At 48.1% G+C, this 19,707-nt stretch overlaps 1 protein-coding gene across 1 annotated transcript in view; it reads left to right on the top strand.

Annotated features, from left to right (window-relative positions):
- TSHZ2 (teashirt zinc finger homeobox 2) overlaps positions 1 to 13,730 on the top strand; it is a 131,809-nt gene extending 118,079 nt beyond the window's left edge. Inside the window, exon 2 of the mRNA XM_018570120.1 lies at positions 10,340 to 13,730. Coding sequence (XP_018425622.1) covers positions 10,340 to 13,395 — 3,056 coding nt within the window. The 3' untranslated portion in view covers positions 13,396 to 13,730. The remainder of the gene's footprint in view (positions 1 to 10,339) is intronic.
- Positions 13,731 to 19,707: the final 5,977 nt, after the last annotated feature.

The raw sequence follows: 19,707 nt of genomic DNA, 5'->3' as shown, positions 1-19,707 counted from the left end.
CGGCGATTATCAAACATTCGCGGGGACTTTTGGCAGCAAAGTGGCGCTCCTGTACGGTGTTTACCCCGGCTGCTGGAAGGTTTAGTAAAGCCGGCATACTCCTGACTTATTTATGATGTAAATTCGGATAGCAGACCCGGCGCTGTCAGCGCTAGCTGGATAAATAGATCTGACAGACATTAATAACGGCGGCAGGAGCGGCGCAGTTATGGGACATAAAACTACATTTGTGGATTGTGTTTACAGTAATGTGTTGGGCTGAGAGAGATTTCATTGCAGCCTCTGTGCGGCTCAGTGGGCAACTACAACAAAGGATTCACTGAGTCAGGCCAAGGCCAAGTTAAATCTACTGCAATCTGATTGGTTGCATGGACAAACAGGCTGCAACCTGCCAAAAAACAGCCCGCAAGTGTGGCTAGTAGTAGTTGGTCACATTGAACTGGACTAGATCTGTAATGTTGAAGATGTTTTGTATCTTATCCAAGACGCTTCTTCAGTTCTAATGGAATTGGAGGAGATAAGGAACGTCTTCAACATTACAGGACAGGTCCAGATGAATGCGACCAACTACTACTAGCTATACCACGACCTGGATACATGAGGACTTTCACCGACACACTGACCGCAAACGTCGCTAGTAGTAGTTGGTCACATTGAACTGGACTTGGTCTGTAATGTTGAAGATGTTTCGTATCTTCTCCAAGACGCTTCATCAGTTCTAATGGAATTGGGGGAGATACAAAACGTCTTCAACGTTGAAGACATAAGAACAAGTCCAGTTGAATATGAATAACTACTACTGGCTATATCATGACCTGGATACATGAAGACCTTCACCGACATACTTGGAGCCAGCAAGCATCACTAGTAGTAGTAGTCCTACTGAGCTAGATCTGTAATGTTGGAGATGTTTGGTATTTTCTCCAAGAAACTTCATCAGTTCTAATGAACTAATGAAGTTCTAATGAACTAATGAAGTTCTAATGAACTAATGAAGTTCTAATGAACTAATGAAGTTCTTATCAACTAATGAAGTTCTTATCAACTAATTAAAAAAGTCTCCAACGTTACATACAATAAACGAATACATTAAAACGTAGAAACTAAAACATTAAGTCAAATTGACCAAAAACCATTCTAGTTTTCCCCATAAAGGTATAGTGAGTAAACATTGTGACCCGGCACAGTTGTAGTCCCATCTAGCTTGCATTGATTTTAGTTGCAGGAGGTAGGATGTCTCCATCTTGCTTTGCTCTCCGTATCATGAATTTTTATTTATTTTTTGGTTTATAAAGACGACCGGTCTTCCTTCTTCTCTGGTATTTGTAGCACTATGTGGTTTGGTTGAGGCCTCAAGTTCTATAAGGTCAGTAGTGACATTTGTCCCTCTGGTGAAGCTATCGCCTTTTGGTTAAGATCAAGTGTAGTATCTGTTCTTATGAGTTTTCAGAGGGGGACAGCATGGACCGTCCCTGGGGAGGAGGGTAGCTTTAGCTTAGTACTCTTTTGAAGTGAAGGTGGATGTTGAGGCAGCACCTTTTGGAGAGGGGGGAGCTTCCTCGGCACCAATAGCTCCTGATGGGGACGGGTGCTGCACCTCTGTTCTGACCGGAGGGTACAGGAGGCTCGTGGTGCTGTGCCCCCGGGGGTTGTGTTCCAGGGTGTGCCAGAAAATCACTTGGGTGTGGAACCCCACAGTGATTCACTGACACTAGGACACGGCACTCTAGCTTTTACTGCACTACGCCTCTAGGGCAGGTCCCGGAGGAGAGGAGTCCGCCGGCCTTCGGGTAGGTGGACCTAAGTTGTTCTTGCCCTTGCCTTGCGCCCTGGTGGGGTCAGGAATTTGAGGCCCTTCCTCATCAGAGGAGGACCATAGCACCCTCCCGCACTTTATTTTAGTGTGTGGTGATTTCACTATTCACTTTTTTTGTTGACAGAGGGAAGTTTCTCTTCGATGCACGCATCACTGACCTTAAAAAAAAACAAAAAAAAAACAGGTTCTATAAGGCCAGTAGTCTCTTGCGGTGCAGCTATGGAAGGCGTGCACGGTACGTTGTAGTGAAGCTCCCACCGCTGTGGCCCCTCTGCCCTCTCATCCACCTTCCTCCGGTCTACGAGGTGCACACTTTAATGAGATTGCGATGATACTTTGCGAGTCCCGCGGATGAACTGCAGTACTAACGGGGCAAATATTAGAATTTTAAATGTGAAGGATAATCATTGAAATTCCACTTTGGCCTCGTCATGCCGCAGTCTGCAGAGACGTGTTTAACAGCTGACCGGCCTCCCTCGTACACGGCTCTGTAAATGAGGTCGGATTGGTTTTTTTAAGAAATTATATCCCTCATATCACAGGCGACCTGATGTGCTGACCTCAATGTCGCTCCTCGTTTACAAGCCGGCGGTATTTCATCTCGAAAGTGCTGAATGCTGTTCGTATCGCACGCATTGTGATTGCAGAGTTTATTTTGATGTATATGGCAACACAACTTTACAGAGGCCGGGATGAAGAGAAGAGCCAATACAACTGGATATCTGCACCCCATACGTCCCCAACATGGCAGCCACAGAGAAAAGTACCACAATGTAGACAACTGTTGGGTCATCTCCGTCCCTGCTGAGCCAGCCATTAGCTCTCAGCGGTGTCAGGGAAGGTGCTTGTATGTTTATTAGTCCTCAGCACTGTCCAACCTTTGAGTCACTCTCCATCATAGTCGAAGGGACGACACACAACTGATCACTCGGCTGACGCCAATCTTCACTCTCTTGCTGGGCTTAAAGGAGAACTATGAGGGGGGGGCTTTTCACTGACCTCATAGTTCTAGCCGACCTGTGACAATGAAACTGTCACAGGTGGGCTCAGTAGATCGGGAAGTGAGCGAACACATACCGGCGCTCGCTCACTTCTCAAACCTGTCACGGCAGAGAGTCGTGACTGGATTCCCCGCTCCGATCCTCCAGCGCTGACTGGCGGAACGGACGGGGGAGGGGGGGGTACAGCTCTAGATAGGCAGAGCCAGCTGTCACTCACGCAGCTGGGTGGATCCAGACAGAAATGTCGGGATCCGCTTCAGCTGCGGCGTCTCAGTATACCGCGAGCAGCAGCTACAGCTCGCGGTATACTGAGCCTAGGGTGACGGGAGGACGCTAGTTTGTGTCCTCCCGTTACCCTGAGGAGAACTATGGGGAAAAGCCTTAACCCCATACTTCTCCTTTAAGCTGCCAATAGAATCTTCAGCATCTAACACTTCTGGGTGTTTCCATTGCCTAATTTTTAGGATTATTTATTGGTGCGATGGAAACATATTTGTGATATTTGTGAGAACACCAGAGGTCGGTCTTTGCGGCACTTGTACCGGGAGAATTCCAGTATGGTGTGCGATGGCAATATAGTTTGCCATGCCTCCCCTCCCGGCTGGTACATGACCTGTGCGGTCCTCCCTGCCGGAGTAAACAAGTAACTTATCGGTTGGGAGTGAAGGAGCCACAGCAGGGAGACACAGGTACCAGACACACCAAAAAGTGTTGGCTAGCTTTAGACCAGGGGTCTCAAACCTCTGGCCCTCCAGCTGTGGTGAATCCCATGATGCATCTCTCCCCGGGAGTCATGTCTGTGGCTGTGAGAATCCTGCAATGCCTCATGGTATTTGTAGTTCCACCACAGCTGGAGGGCCGGAGGTTTGAGACCCCTGCTTTAGACTCTAGTGGTGCCTCTACCTCTGCAAGAGAGCAAAGACTGGAGTCAGTGGAGGCGATAATGTGAAGTATTTTACATTTTCTAAAGCTGCATTTTTTAAAACTTTTTATATTTTCGGTCTTTGTCTCTTTAAAGGGGCGGGGTTGGGAACACCTGGCCTGCATATTTACAAGGCTGAGTAGAGTTTGGCAGCAGTAAGGAGATGTTGGCATTAGGTTGAGCCTGTGCTATTTGCATAAAACTGAATTCGTCATCATAGTGCTCGATTTCCAGTTTTGAATGGAGAGTTCCTTTAAGCCGGCCAGGCTTTAGGTGGTGATGATCCAAGAATTGCACACACAGGACACTTGGAATCTATCATGCTGCAGGGTTGTCTCTGTGTACTGCCGATACCCCAGCGTCTTATCTGGGAGCAACCCCATACCCACCGGTAGCCTCCCAATGATCCATATTGCCATCCTCCTTCCAGCACGCAATCTGCATCATATCAGAGTCCATCACAGCCGACTTCCTGTATTCCTGTAATTCTCGGCCCTGGAGCTGAAACTACCCAATGAGCCCCCGTTTTAGAACGAGCACGCAGTCTGCGCTTTGGGAAGGGCTGCTTTCATCAGAGTCTTCTCACACAGGTGTCTGGAGTTCCACTTTAGTAATAAGAAAATATCAATGGCTGCAGTGTTTTCGGCAATGATTGTCACGCCTCAGTGTTCTCTGTCTTTAACCCTCCGCCACTACATCTGCGTTCTACGACACCCCTCCCCCCTGCATTCATTGTGAATGGGAGAGGTCGGCTCTCCTGCTCCTCGGGAGACGCGACCACACGCGCGGTGTAATAGTCCTCTGACAGTCTGTAATTCAGCCGTAGACGCACAATGGCGGCAAACACACAAGTGCCATTTTTTACCTGGTGCCAGAAACTAACAATTCATTGCTGGGAGGAAGAGAGACTTTTCCTACATGATCGCAGAACAAAAGAGTGATGAGCGCGGCGCGCTCATTAATCACCCGCGTCATTTGTCAGGAGTTCCAGCGATGGCAGCGCACACTGTACCTGCGTGGGACTGAGAAGCAGCACTCCCATAACACATAAACTAAATTAATCTCTGCTTCCCCTCCAGCAGCTTCACTGCTGATACAATATTGTTTGCAATGATCATAGACAAGGACAGGAAGCCGGTCTCAGCCGCGCCATCAATCTAACAGAGCGACAGCGCTATAGAGCCACGCGACCACCCTGACGGAGGAGGCTGCGGGGCAGCCATGTTGTCCGGTGACATCACTGATGCAATAGCCAGAGTGGGGGGGGTTCTGATTCTCAGCTTCTCATGCGACTCTTCGCAGATGATTTGTCTCTATGTGGATGAGTACCTATGATATGAGTCCCGATGGTCATTTGGTTGGACGCCATGCTCCTCCTCCTCAGGTGTCCATGAATGCTCACAGCTGCCTCTGTGGTCTCTATGATGCACAATGCGGTGCAGGATGTATGATTGTAGGTGTGACGTTTACAGTTCTGCATAGATTTTCTTGTACCTTATTTGCAGGGCTGCAGGAACAGTTGCATCTATGGGACGGGGGAGCCTGGGCTTGATATTTCCCCACAGTGAGGCTGTCTGACGGTGATCCCCCAATACAGAGACAACTTCCCACATGTTCCTTGGGCTGTCATGTCAGACATCCCATCTCTCCCGGACGCTCCGGGAGTCTCCCGCTATTGGATAGCGGCTCCCGGCCGCCCGGGAGAGAAACATTTTCTCCCGGAAAGGTTTAATCTGCTCTATCAAGCAGATTAAACCTTTCCCTGCGATCGTTTTTTTTTTCTTTTCTGACATCGGGAGCCGCGGCCCGACCGTCAGTCAGAAAAGAAAAAAAAAAGGCATACGAATGCATACAGTAGCTGGATTCCTATTGGCTATTGCACTTTGCAATAGCCAATAGCAAACTAGCTAATGCACCCGCCCACTGCTGCTGTCAATCAGCAGAGGGGGACCTGAATTTTTCTATCAGGTCCTCTTCTGGGGATTGAAAGCAGTAGAGGGCGGGTGCATTAGCTAGTTTGCTATTGGCTATTGCAAAGTGCAATAGCCAATAGGAATCTAGCTATGCAATCGTATGCCTTTTTTTTTATTTTTCTGACGACTGCAACTGTCAGAATACTAAAAAAAAATCAGAAAAAAAACCTGCAGATAGCAAAGTAGCTATTGCTTACTGTGCTATCTGCCATCATTTCACTGGGGTGCTCTCTCCCAGCCCCCCCTAACCCCCCCTCCGCGGATGGGGGGAGGGCACCTCCCTGAAATGAGAGGGACACCTCCCTGAAATTGATTCTTTCATGTTGGGATCCCTGTCATGTGATCTGTGATGTCACATGATCAAGAGAGGCGGACTGAGCTGGCTCCTTAACATTTTTTTGGGATGTTCATCAGATTACATGTCCCCCATCGATCCTGCGTCATTGCATACATGTAAGCTTTACTCCTGGGCAGGGGGACCTCATCCAAAGTTTGTTCTTGGGCCTTCAAAACTTTACACCAGTGCCTGTTTCCCTTATTGCATTACATATACAGAATTGTTGTTTCTCCCTTTAGGGGGAATGGATGGGTAAGCTGCTAATGAGGCTCCATCTGTCATTATTCTACTGGTCAATGAATGTCAGGGACTCATTGGTTGTGATGAGGGACGCTGTTTCCGATCCTCCAGACTTGGGCAGCATTAGAGGTAAGGGTGCAGGCACCTGGGGGAAGAGGAAAGGGAGCGTTAGAGAGTGAAAACAATGGACACAATAAGATTGCTAAATATGATTACAATGTGTACACAAATCTCTCACCAAAACCTTCTGTTCATTGTGCAAGCCACCAGGTGCTGGATGGGACCTTGGGGATGTTATTACCTTAAACGTTGGGTGTGACTTCAGTGGCTGGGTCATGGGGGCCAGAGAGACCTCAAAAACTGGGTGTTGACTTCAGGGGTTGGGTGAGACCTTAGGGTGAGGCAAACCTCAAAAACTAGATGTGACTTCAGTGGCTGGACATAACCTTGGGGGCTGGGCATGCCCTCAAAAGCTGGGTGTGATTCCAGGAGTTGGGTGTGACCTTGAAAGCTGTGTGTGACTTTAGTGTGTGGACGTAATCTTGGGTTCCAGGCGAGACATCGAAAGCTAGGTGTAACTTCGAGGGCCGGGCATAACCTTGGGGGCTTGGCATGCCCTCGAAAGCAGGGTGTGGGGTTGGGTGAGACCTTGGGGGCTCAGTGTGACTTCAGTGCCTGGGTGTAATCTTGGGTGGTGGCCTTGACCTTGAAAGCGAAGTGTGATTTAAGGGCCTGGGTGAGACCTTGGGGGCCGGGCATGACCTCAAAAGCTGGGTGTAATGTCAGTAGCTGAGTATAAGCTTGGGTTCCGGGCAGGACCTCAAAAGCTGGGTGTGACATCAGTGGCTGGGGTAGACCCTGGGGGGGGCAGACAGACCTTAAAAGCTGGGTGTGACATCAGTGGCTGGGGTAGACCCTGGGGGGGGCAGACAGACCTTAAAAGCTGGGTGTGACATCAGTGGCTGGGGTAGACCCTGGGGGGGGGGGGGGGCAGACAGACCTTAAAAGCTGGGTGTGACTTCAGTTTGTGGGTGTTATTTCAGGATTGGGCATGTCCTCGAAAGCTGGGTGTGATTTCAGGGATTGGGTGTTATGTTATGGGCCGGGCATGACCTTGAAAGCTGGGTGTGACTTTAGCAGCTGGGCGTGACCTTGCGAGAAGGACCTGAGCATGTGTTGGCCATGTGCACAGATACCAGTGAACATAACGCCATCGTGGTAATACGCCACTATGCAGTGTAAGCAGCCGACAACCCGCAGGGTAGGTGCGGTCCCCCTGAGCAGTACATAAGAGGGCTCATATGATGTTATTGACCCTGGAAGGGGCCACACTGGACAGGGAAACATGGCTGGCCGTACGTCCCGGCTTTCTCCTGTTCCTGACAGCGAACGTCAGCGTCCCGAGCCGGCCATCACTCTCTCCTGACGGCGCATTAATCACATCAGTCTTCCTGGAGGACAGCCGCTGAATCGGAGCTTTTTTATAGGTCAATTAAAACATATTACCTTTCATGGCCGGGATTTAGAGCTAATAAAATTGTGAGCCGGCTCTGCCCTGCCATACGTTCATCTGCACTTTGATGGATCTGTCATTAAATTACATAAACTTGTCAGCTCTTCTGACACCTCGCAGTCATCAGAAGTGTATCCATTCTTACTGATGGCGTATCGCCGGGTCCCAGGAGCCGTATAATGTGAGAAAGAGCCGAATCAAAGTGATACATAACGTCCCACCTACTGACCAAACCGCGGTACCCCCCAGCATCGCCGTGCCACCATTTCTGGGCCAGTGACCTCCTAAGACTACAGAGCCAAAGGTCGCCGATACGCCGACCTGCTCACTTGTGCGTCTGACCTGTAGCAGGTGGAATTTCGGGTGCCATCTGTCCCAATCCCGGATTGCAGGTTCCAAAAACCAACGTTAGTCTTTATTACGGTTTCCGACGTACAAACCGCGCCGTCGCTGAACCTCTCGCAGCGACACACAAAAAGCGTTAGCGGCATTTAAGCGTTGCAGCCCCTCCCCCGCACCGATTTTGACTTTTGTTTGCTGTTACAAATTGCAAGGTATTTTTTTCTTTCTCTGGCTGCTGATTTTAAAATGTACAAAACCCTTGTGTGCGATTCCATTAGCTGCCCTGCAGCGGTGCAATCTACAATCTCCCCAAGGCTGTTGTGAAATATTGATGAATTTCCAGCTTTTGTGGCTTTCTGTGATAACACTAAACATTTGTCTGATGTGAGCCGACCTCCGCTGGATCTTTCAGACGAATGCTGTTTAGCTTCGTTGTAACAAAGTTGATGATTGACCACAAGTTGTTTTTTCTTTATGTGACCTGCATGAGAAACATGATTGGTGGGAGCTAGATCCAATAGATGAAACAAGTACGATTCAAATGTCTGCAGGTCAGCCACCTGCGTCGTGTTGCTCTGCTGCCTCTGATACTTGTGCACTGGGGCGCCATTTTGAAGGAACTCTAAATGAATGACAACCTTGCAATGCATAGGTGAGATGTGAAGCCAGCCCAAAGCAGAAATCACTTCAGAAATAGTCACTGTAATAGGGAGCGCTCACCAGTTCCTCCATCTTGCCCCAAAGAGTCATGGAGGTCAGAGGGAGGAGCATCTGATCGCTGTGGGGGACCCAGGAGATCAACGTTGCTGGAAGTGTCAGTTTCCCAGCTGACTTCGGGGGGGCAATTATTTTCCCCAGTGTAAGATTGTCCGCACACAGTTCCCTCCTCCATTGTCCCAACCAGTAATGCTCATATGACTACAAGGCTTATTTTTAGGGGATATCTTGAGATGATCAGATTGCGCATGCGTGTCCGACTCTTCTCTACCAAACAATGGCTGTTATAATTCCCCTGCCACACCCCCGGTTCCATGGCCATCCACACCCCCGATTTCATGGCCGTCCACACCCCCGATTCCATGGCCGTCCACACTCCCGGTTCCATGGCCATCCACACTCCCAGTTCAATGGCCATCCACGCTCCTGGTTCCATGGCCATCCACGCTCCCGGTTGCATGGCCATCCACACTACACTCCCAGTTCCATGGCCATCCACGCTCCCAGTTCCATGGCCATCCACGCTCCCAGTTCCATGGCCATCCACGCTCCCGGTTCCATGGCCATCCACGCTCCCGGTTCCATGGCCATCCACGCTCCCGGTTCCATGGCCGTACACGCTCCCGGTTCCATGGCCGTCCACGCTCCCGGTTCCATGGCCGTCCACGCTCCCGGTTTCATGGCCGTCCACGCTCCCGGTTCCATGGCCGTCCTCCATTTTACCGCATTGTCCTCTGATTATGACTGTGCTCTATCACTTCTAACAACCAGCATGTAAATACTTCATTTTCACTGTCCACTGTTAATTCTGAATTCCTGAAGATGGAGGTCTCTTCCCGTCCTACCCGGAAATATTCTGACAATGCTTGTATGTAAATAAGCGGAGGACGTCTCCTAAATATTTGAGTTTCTGGGGAATGTTTCCGGGTGATGATGTAGATACATTTATTACTTTGCTACAAGTAAGACAAATCTTCTTCCTGTTACTTAGAATGTATCCAAACCCAAGAAGAGAAATGTCCTATATTTCAGCAGCATTCCGTAGATGTGGCTGCATTAGTTTTCTTTATTCTATCTTTTTTTTTGACCTGTTGATCCCGCCAGTAACACTTCCTGTCCTATGTGATAACACTCACTCACTGTCACTGTATCTGTAGAGAAGCAGCGTTGTCACACTTGGACCAGGTACGCAACACCTCCTCCTCTGCATAACAAGGGAGTTTTGTAGTTCACAGAGAGAACTGGGAACACTGCTAACTGATAACAGTCAGTAGACGTAGAGAGCAGAGGAACACTGGATTTCTGGCAGGATCAACAGGTTTTTTTTTTGCACGTATAGAACAGATATAACAAAACATTGAATTGTGTGTTAAATGGTCCAAAAGGGAGCAAATACGGGTTTTCATTTACTTTAAATGTTTTTCTTTAATGTTCTGTCAGTATGAGAATATTCACTTTGCATGTTGTTCCATCTGCAGGTTACTTCCAAGAAGAAGAGGAGCTGAAAGGTGACAGCATCAAGGATGAAGAGGAGGAAGACGATGACAGCACCTCTACTGCCCACCTCCAGGACAGCACCTACTCTCCTACCGATGAGGAACAAGAGGTAGCTGGGGACTCGAAGAGAAGCATCAGCTTCCACGACTCCCCGGCAAGCCACACGTGCAACCAAGATGGGGAGAGCGAATCCTTGCTAAGTGATGTCAGCGACCAGATGGCGGACATGAAAAGCTTATCCTCTCCGAAAGATGCTCAGGACCAAAAAACAAACCAACAACCCAGGCTGCAAGCAGAGGCGCAGGACTGCATTAATAAGATGAAGATGTCCTATGCCAACATATTGTCCGACTCCTACTGGACGAACCTAGGACTGAGTCTCAAGGTGCCTCGCGCTGACAGAAAAGCGTGCGACAACCGCAACGGAACCAACAAAGGAGATTTCGACTGGCATCAGGATGCCCTTTCCAAAAGTTTACAGCAAAACCTACCTGCGAAATCCATCTCGAAGCCGAACCTGTTCAGCTCTGTGCAGCTGTACCGGCAAAACTCCAAAATGTACAACACCGTTTTCACAGGCGCCAGCAGGTTTCGCTGTAGACAGTGCAGCGCTGCTTACGATACCCTGGTGGAGCTAACCGTGCACATGAACGAAACGGGCCATTATCAAGACAACAACCACAAGAAAGACAAGCACAGACCAGCCACTTATTCAAAGACTAGAAAAAGGGCGTTTCACGACATGGACAAGGAGGACGCACAGAAAGTTTTAAAATGCATGTTTTGCGGTGACTCGTTTGACTCGCTCCAAGATCTAAGCGTCCACATGATAAAAACGAAACATTACCAAAAAGTGCCTTTGAAGGAACCCATTCCAAGCATCTCATCTAAGATGGTCTCTACAAAAAAACGCATGTTCGAGGTGAACCGGCCGTGCTCGCCGGACTCCACCACGGGCTCCTTTGTGGAACACTGTAGCACGCAGAAAAACTCAAACCCCCAGCTATCCTCTAACAACCGCTATGGGTATCAAAATGGTGCCAGCTACACTTGGCAGTTTGAAGCCTGCAAGTCCCAAATTCTAAAGTGCATGGAATGTGGAAGTTCTCACGACACTTTGCAGCAGCTCACCACACACATGATGGTCACCGGACATTTTTTGAAAGTTACTAATTCAGCCTCAAAAAAGGGCAAGCAGCTGGTCTTGGACCCACTAGCCGTAGAAAAGATGCAGTCCCTCTCGGATTCCCCGTCCAGTGACGGTCAGTCAAAGCCATCGGCAAGCTCCCCTTCTGGAGGATCCACGTCTGAAATGATGACGACCAGCAAAGAATGTAAAACGGACATTTCAGAAGAGGGGAGCAAAGACGAAAAAGTAGACACGAGCGAGGAGCATAGGGACGCCATGGAAAAGCCTTTGGATCCAACACTGAAATACCAGTACTTAAGAGAAGAGGATTTGGAAGACGCTTCGAAGGAAGGAGGTGACATCCTGAAATCTTTAGAAAACACAGTAACCTCAGCGATTAACAAGGCCCAAAACGGAACTCCCAGCTGGAGCGCGTATCCCAGCATTCACGCCGCATACCAAATCTCAGATGTCATGAAACCTTCCATGTCCCTCAATTCTCAAGTAATGCAGATGAGGCCTTCCTTCTCTAATAAGTTTAGGCCTATTGCTCCTAAATGCAAATCTGTGCCTCTTCCCTCCAATACCCCTCCTGAGTCCCAATCTACACAAGTTAAAGAGGAATCTGAGGATGCAGAGATAGAAATAGAACCAACAAAAGAAATAAAGATGGAGGTGATGCCAACAGACAAAAAAGAAGAGTCACCCGAAACGGAAGACTTGCTTGAGACGCGAAAAGAATCCAACAGCTCACCAAAACCAGAGGAACATATTAGGCAGAATGGTGAAAAGGAGAAGGCAAGGTTCCTGGAGCCCATGGAATGTTCACCAAGAAGTGAAGACTGTTCAGCACTGAGGAGCTCTGCAAATTGTTCCCCCGACATCCCATGCGTGAACCCCCTCAGTGCTTTGCAGTCTGTCCTAAACAATCACCTAGGAAAAGCCTCTGAATCGCTGAGGTCTCCAGGAAGTTCTAATTGCACAAGCCTGGCCGCCGTGTTTCAGAAGCCTCCTGCGAACAGAGTGGAAAAGCCACCTGTATGTCTTACTCCGCCACGGCCTGCCACACAGTTTTTATTTGAAGGAAGTGACCAGCCCATTGACCTCACCAAATCTAAGAATAAAAAGGTTGAGTCGGCCAAAGCCCAGTCCTGCACGTCTCCCCCTCAGAAGCACGCTCTGTCAGACATAGCTGATATGGTTAAAATTCTTCCAAAAGCTACAACCCCAAAGCATGTATCTTCTGGAAGAATGGGCCCCATGAAACTAGACATGGACTCCAGGCACATTGAGGTAGTCTCCACGGAGGTCTCATCACTGCATAAAAGAAAGGGAAGACAATCGAACTGGAATCCTCAGCATCTCCTCATTTTACAAGCCCAGTTTGCCTCCAGTCTCTTCCTGACTTCAGAGGGAAAATACTTGTTATCGGACCTCGGGCCTCAAGAACGCATGCAGATCTCAAAGTTTACTGGACTGTCCATGACTACGATCAGCCACTGGCTGGCCAATGTCAAGTATCAGCTCCGGAAGACTGGCGGGACAAAATTTTTGAAAAACATGGATAAGGGACACCCCGTGTTTTACTGCAGTGACTGCGCATCTCAGTTTAGAACGCCCTCCAGCTACATAGGCCACTTAGAGACCCATCTTGGATTCCAGATGAAAGACATGAACAGACTGACTGTTGAACAGCAGACCAAGGTCAAAAAGGAAATCTCCCGAGTATCTGTTCGGCAGTCCCCGCAACCTGTAGCTGGAGAAGAGGACACGGACTCCAAGTTTAAATGTAAATTGTGTTGTCGGACATTTGCCAGCAAACACGCAGTCAAGCTGCACTTAAGCAAAACACACAGCAAGTCCCCGGAACATCACTCACAGTTTGTAGCCGAGATTGACGAGGAGTAATTTGTATATGATGCATTGATTCTTTTTCCTTTTTTCTTTTGGACTGTACAGTTTAAGAAACCAACAGAACGGGCTTGTGTGCTTTCATAGAAGTAGTAAAGCTATTGAAGTGTCAGGTGTACGTCGGTGTATATATATCTGGTGATGTATATACTGGTCTACTTTGCATTACGTTCCGGCGGGTTAGAGACCCGGCCACATGAAGATTTGCCATTTCCTTTTGGTTTTTATAAAAAGTTGCTGCTAAATTCATATCCCATAGAAGCTTCACCAGCCCCGATTTAGCTGTAGCCAGGCCTAGCTTTGTGAGATGAAGAGCTAAAGATGCCTTCATATTATGACGGTCAGGATGCATTCCTCAAAGGGCCACAGATGAGACTCGTTCAGCATAGGGATGACCTCCATGACACTGCAGATCCAATACACACTACAGGGTTTAACTTGTGGTACAGCAAATTAAGAGGAAATATTTTGGTGCCTATTCCACGCCGTAATGTGTGTTGAACTTGCCGTCACTGAGGTCACCCTTGGGGTCAACTTGTCCATCAGCAAGCCCAATTCACTGTTCCCAGCTCACCAATTCAGATCTATGGTAACAAGAGTCTGCTAGCCAAGGTCAATGTCAAATAGAACCCAAAATTGGTCAATATGTCCATTAGCAAGCCCATTTCACGGCCCCAACTGTTCCAAGCTCACCAATTCAGATCTATGGTAACAAGTGACTGCTAGCCCATTTCACGGCCCCAGTATTGCGGCTGTGAAACCCGAAATTGGTCAATTTGTCCATTGGATTACAATTAGAACCCAAAATTGGTCAAGCCCATTTCACGGCCCCAACTCACCAATTCAGATCTATGGTAACAAGTGTCTGCTAGCCAAGGTCAATGTCAAATGGAACCCAAAATGGCCTATGTATTCACACTATATTGGAAAAGTATAATTTCGACCCCCTTGGCTTGGCCATCCTTTTTCAGACAGGTGAAAGGGCTCCACAAGCCAAATGACTCAACAGATACTAGTTCAAGATCACTAGTCTATACACTATGAGGCCAAAAGCATGTGGAAACCCCTCCAGATTTTTGACTTTGGGAGCACAGAGCCAGGTCATTAAAGTTTGGTGTGAAAGAACTCCAGAATTTTGTAGAAAGCCTTCCGGGAAGAGTGGAGGTTATTCTAGATACAAAGGTGGTGGTGGTGGTGGGGCAACTTCCGATTGATGCCCATGGTTTTGGAATGAGATGTCCAAAAACTCACATAGGTTTGCTGGTCAGGGGTCCACAGACTTTTGGCCTAATATTGTATGAGAAGAAACAAACAAGAAGTGTATATCTTCTTCCTCGGGGTCTCGCTAATGGAAGACAATCCATCTCTAGACCTTCAGGAAGTTATGATATCAGCATTTCCTAAACGTCAAATGTATCCACCATTCTTCTGAGCTCCGTATAGAATGAACTGTCACCTCAGGTTCCCCTCCGGTAACGGCTCATATCTGATAACTTGGGTTGGCTGTAATGGACATGTTAGAGGACGCTGTGGTGGTGGTGACCTCAGGACTAGGAGGGTCCATCTGTAGTTGTGATTTATGGATGGCATTATATCGTATTTAGACAAACTGTCTGGAGATAGAAGAGGGAGGGGCATGGTTGGCTGCCATGGGTGACGCTTTCTGCTCCTTTAAGGAACATTGCTTTGTATTTAGATAGATGTTGCCAGCTCCACTCACCCCTTAAAGGTGCCATTTATACAGTGACCCATGAACCTGAGTTCCTTCTATCACCCGATTGGTTTCCAGATGAGGTCCCTGAAGTGGACGCGGGTTCCATTGGCCGCTGTAGAAATGGCTTTTTCAGTAGATTGATGTCCTTATCCCTTCGAGGATTCTCATCTCCCCAACTGCGCTTAAAGTGACTCTGTCATGAGGAAGGAACGGGGGCTTCCATTGCTGGCTTTCTTTTCAAATGCGGCTGGGAATGGAACCAGCATCCTGGAAATGAAGTCAGAACTCCGAATCTCCATATTTGTTGAAGGTCAGACGCAGACATCCAGGAAACGAACATTCTCACTGGCAGCTGATATACTTTTTTTTTTTATCATGACAGAGTCACTTTAAAGTGGATGTAAGGCCAAAATCTGTTTTCCAGTATGTTGGCCATCTTGCCTCACTGCATACAACTGATGTAAGCAAATCATTTTCTTGTAAAGTTTCTTTCTCGGAGATCCTGCCAGTACCAGCACTTCCTGCTGCAGGCTGACAACGCAAAAGCTATTGCCTTCCAGTAATCAGCAGCATTGTCAGCCTGCCGTGTGCACTTTACCAGTAGAAGGTCAGGTCTATGCATGCCTCCAGCAGCCAACTGAAGGGACGTATGCGGCCGGGTGACAACAATGCCGCCAATCGTGAGGCAGCTGTTTAGCCTTGTCAACCTGCAACAGGAAGTGTCACTACCGGCAGGATCTCCGGGTAAAGGACTTTACAAAACATTGCTTAGGATTTGCAGAGGAAAGCTGTGTGGTCAGGCGCCATACATAGATTCCGGGGTTCCCACAACATGCTTTGCCTGCACTTTGCTCCTCACTGCCGGCCTCGGTGCTGCTTTAGTAGACTTGGTGAAAATGTCATTACCAAAGCTCACGCAGCAATACGCACACACATGCTGCATGCTGCCAGAAGGGGGCACCCTGATCTCATCCACCCCCCATGCTGCCATCCTACAACGTCCTTACCGCATGCTGGTTCCATCGCAGGGCCATCGCAGTGGTTGGGAGAGTTGCAGCTTCGTGGTGATCTCCCCATCAGAGTTATGTACTAAAGACACTGCCGGGGGTGTAGTACTGGGCGCCGCCCGCGGCTTGGCCATTCCGTCATTGGTTGACAGATATACACATTAGCGCATTTTTGTTTTCAGCCAAAATCAGCCAAACCTGACCGACCACAAGAGCTGCCCTGGGCCAATCGGCACTCGCGTTACTACTCCTATAGACTCCCATGTCCCTACAAACGGTTCACTTTCAATCATCTTTGTTACCGCTTTATGTTGAGCCCCCCCGAGTGAGGGAGGGGGGCGTGGCATGGCAAATTGAGTTGACACGCCCCTTCCCCTGTATATAGTGCAATATTCTGTTTTTGTTTTTTTTGCAATGGGGGAGAAGCACAAATGCCAGCGGAGATCTTTGCCGGTGACGTTGGCATGCCCCGGGGGCGGGGGAGGGGTTTTCTACGTTAACTTGCTGAAGATGTATCACTGCGAAATGTAACTTAAAGAGAAATGTTCTATCCGGAGTCTCGGCCCGTTCACTTTGTAATATAGAAATGCTGTAACAATTCATATTTAAGCAAAAATGAATATTACTGTTCAACTAATTAAACTGTTATTTTTTAATGACCAAAGAGTGACGGATTGTTTCTTCATGTGGGGGGGAGCGTCTGTATGGGGCGCACCATGCCGGTGTTCAGCTGATTGCCCAGGGTGACAACCAAACCAACAGAGCTTCATGACCCCATCGCATGAGTGACACAATGACTGCAGACATACTACAGGAGATGGTCGGTCAGAGACTACAGACATACTACAGGAGATGGTCAGAGATTACAGACATACTAGAGCAGATGGTCAGAGACTATAGACATACTACAGGGGATGGTCAGAGACTGCAGACTTACTACAGGAGATGGTCAGAGATTACAGACATAATACAGATGATGGTCATAGACTGCAGACATACCAGGAGATGGTCAGAGACTGCAGACATACTACAGGAGATGGTCAGAGACTGCAGATATACTACAGGGGATGGTCAGAGACTGCAGATATACTACAGGGGATGGTCAGAGACTGCAGACATAGTACAGGGGATGGTCAGAGACTGCAGACATAGTACAGGGGATGGTCAGAGACTGCAGATATACTACAGGGGATGGTCAGAGACTGCAGACATAGTACAGGGGATGGTCAGAGACTGCAGACATAGTACAGGAAACATCATAGTGACAGGAAGTAGGGGACATGTCCCCATCACAGACCACACAGAACACTATAACAGCGGTCTTTGGATCAACAGGTAATAAAACCAGTGGCGTCACATGAGGCCGCACCCGGGTGACACCATTGGAGGGGTGGCACCAAAATGACTCACAGTTTTTTCTAGGAGTTAAGGATCAGATTTCATTTCCTAATTCTTAATTTACTCAGCAGAACCCTCGGGGGACTAGTTGGCCCAAGTGGTTTAGTAACCAACCTTTGGATTTGGAGGTTCGGATCTTCAATGAAACACTTGAATTTCTAGGAGTCAAGGAGCACATTTCATTTACAAATTATTAATTCCCTAGAGCTCACCTCCAATGGGCTGGTTGGCCCAATGGTTTAATAACCAACCTCTACTCCACATTGGTTTTTGGATTTGTGGGTTTGAATCTTGAATCAACCATTTCAATTTCTAGGAGTCAATGAGCACATTTTATTTACACATACTTGATTTTCTAGAACTCGCCACCAACCGGTTTGTTGGCCCAGTGGTTTAGTAACCAACCTTTAACTCACTTGAGTTTATGGATTTGCAGGTTCGAATCTTGACTCAACCATCTCAATTTCTAGGAGCCGAATCTTACCTCTCATTTGCAAGTACTTTATTTTCCAAAACTCCCTTGCAATGGGCTTTTTGGCCCAGTGGTTTAGTAACCAACCTCTTATTTACATGAGTTTTTGGATTTGTGGGTTTGAATCCTGAGTCAATCATATGCATTTCTAGCAGTCAATGAGCACATTATATTTACACATACTTTATTTTCTAGAACTCTCAACCAACCAGCTTGTTGGCCCAGTGGTTTAATAGCCAACCTTTAACCCACTTGAGTTTATGGATTTGCAGGTTCTAATCTTGAATCAACCATACGATTTTCCACAATTTTTGGAGTTGCAGGTTTGAATCCTGATACAACTCTTTTCATTGTGTTCAGTAATACGGGACTTACCGTGCTGGACACACAAAGGGTTAGCTACCAGCCCATTGCCCACGACGTGTAGCTTTAAATCTCAGCACAACTAGTTATATTTCTAGGAGTTAGCAATAACATTTCATGTATTCCATCATGATTGTTAGCTCCCACATCCAAAGTCTTAGCTGGCTTAGAGGTTTGGCAGCAAGCTTCCACCAGCAGTGAGATTTTGGAGTCGTGGGTTCGAACCCCGGGTCATCTATTTTAAATGTGTGCGGCATTTTTACACCTGAAGTGGGAGGACAAACACATCAGTAAGTGTGCTAAGGTGTCTAGCTCAGTGGTTAAGAGCGTTGACCCGCACACCGTTGACCCAAGTTCAAACCCTCCAGTCTGAGGATGAGTCTATGAAAGGTGCAGCCAACCTGAGAGGCAATTGACACAGAAGGCTTGGATGCAATAGACAACCCACAAGTCCGCTCCAGTCTGAGGGTGAGTCCATGAAAGGTGCAGCCAACCTGAGAGGCAATTGACACAGAAGGCTTGGATGCAATGGACAAACCCACAAGTCTGCTCCAGCCTGAGGGTGAGTCCATGAAAGGTGCAGCCAGCCTGAGAGTCAATCAACACAGAAGGCTTGCACGCAATGGAAAGCCCACAAGTCTGCTCCAGTCTGAGGGTGAGTCCATGAAAGGTACAGCCAACCTGAGAGGCAATCAACACAGAAGGCTTGGACGCAATGGACAAACCCACAAGTCCAGAAGCAACAGACACAGAAGGCTTGGACACAATGGAAAACCCACAAGTCCGCTCCAGCATGAGGGTGAATCCATGAAAGGTGCAGCCGACCTGAGAGGAAGCCCAAAGGCAACAGACACAGAAGTCCACTCCAGTCTGAGGGTGAATCCATGAAAGGTGCAGCCAACCTGAGGGGAAGCCCAAAGGCAACAGACACAGAAGGCTTGGACGCAATGGAAAACCCACAAGTCCGCTCCAGCCTGAGGGTGAATCCATGAAAGGTGCAGCAGCCAACCTGAGAGGCTTGGACACAATGGACAACCCACAAGTCTGCTCCAGTCTGAGGGTGAATTCAGATGCAGCCAACCTCCAATCTGAGGAAAAGCATGTGGAGAAAAAAAAAATCATTTTAGAACAAGTCTGAATGCTTCAAACTCCGGCTTCCAGGGCTTCTGAACACTTCACAGAAGAAGAAATAATTCCCATGACCCCACCCATCAACTACACTGACCACACATATAAATGACCAAATCATAACCAAGTCTTCCAACCTATGAACGGGCCATCCGGCAACTTACTGTAAGTCACATGCTAATCTTACCAGCCTTTCTCTCCATAACCGGAACCGGGAAACAATCCCA

This window comes from Nanorana parkeri, unplaced genomic scaffold (assembly GCF_000935625.1).
Source record: "Nanorana parkeri isolate BGI_ZX_2015 unplaced genomic scaffold, ASM93562v1 scaffold1460, whole genome shotgun sequence".
Lineage (NCBI taxonomy): Eukaryota > Metazoa > Chordata > Amphibia > Anura > Dicroglossidae > Nanorana > Nanorana parkeri.
The sequence above is the reverse complement of the archived record's forward strand: the minus strand, read 5'-3'. Positions and strand labels throughout refer to the sequence as shown.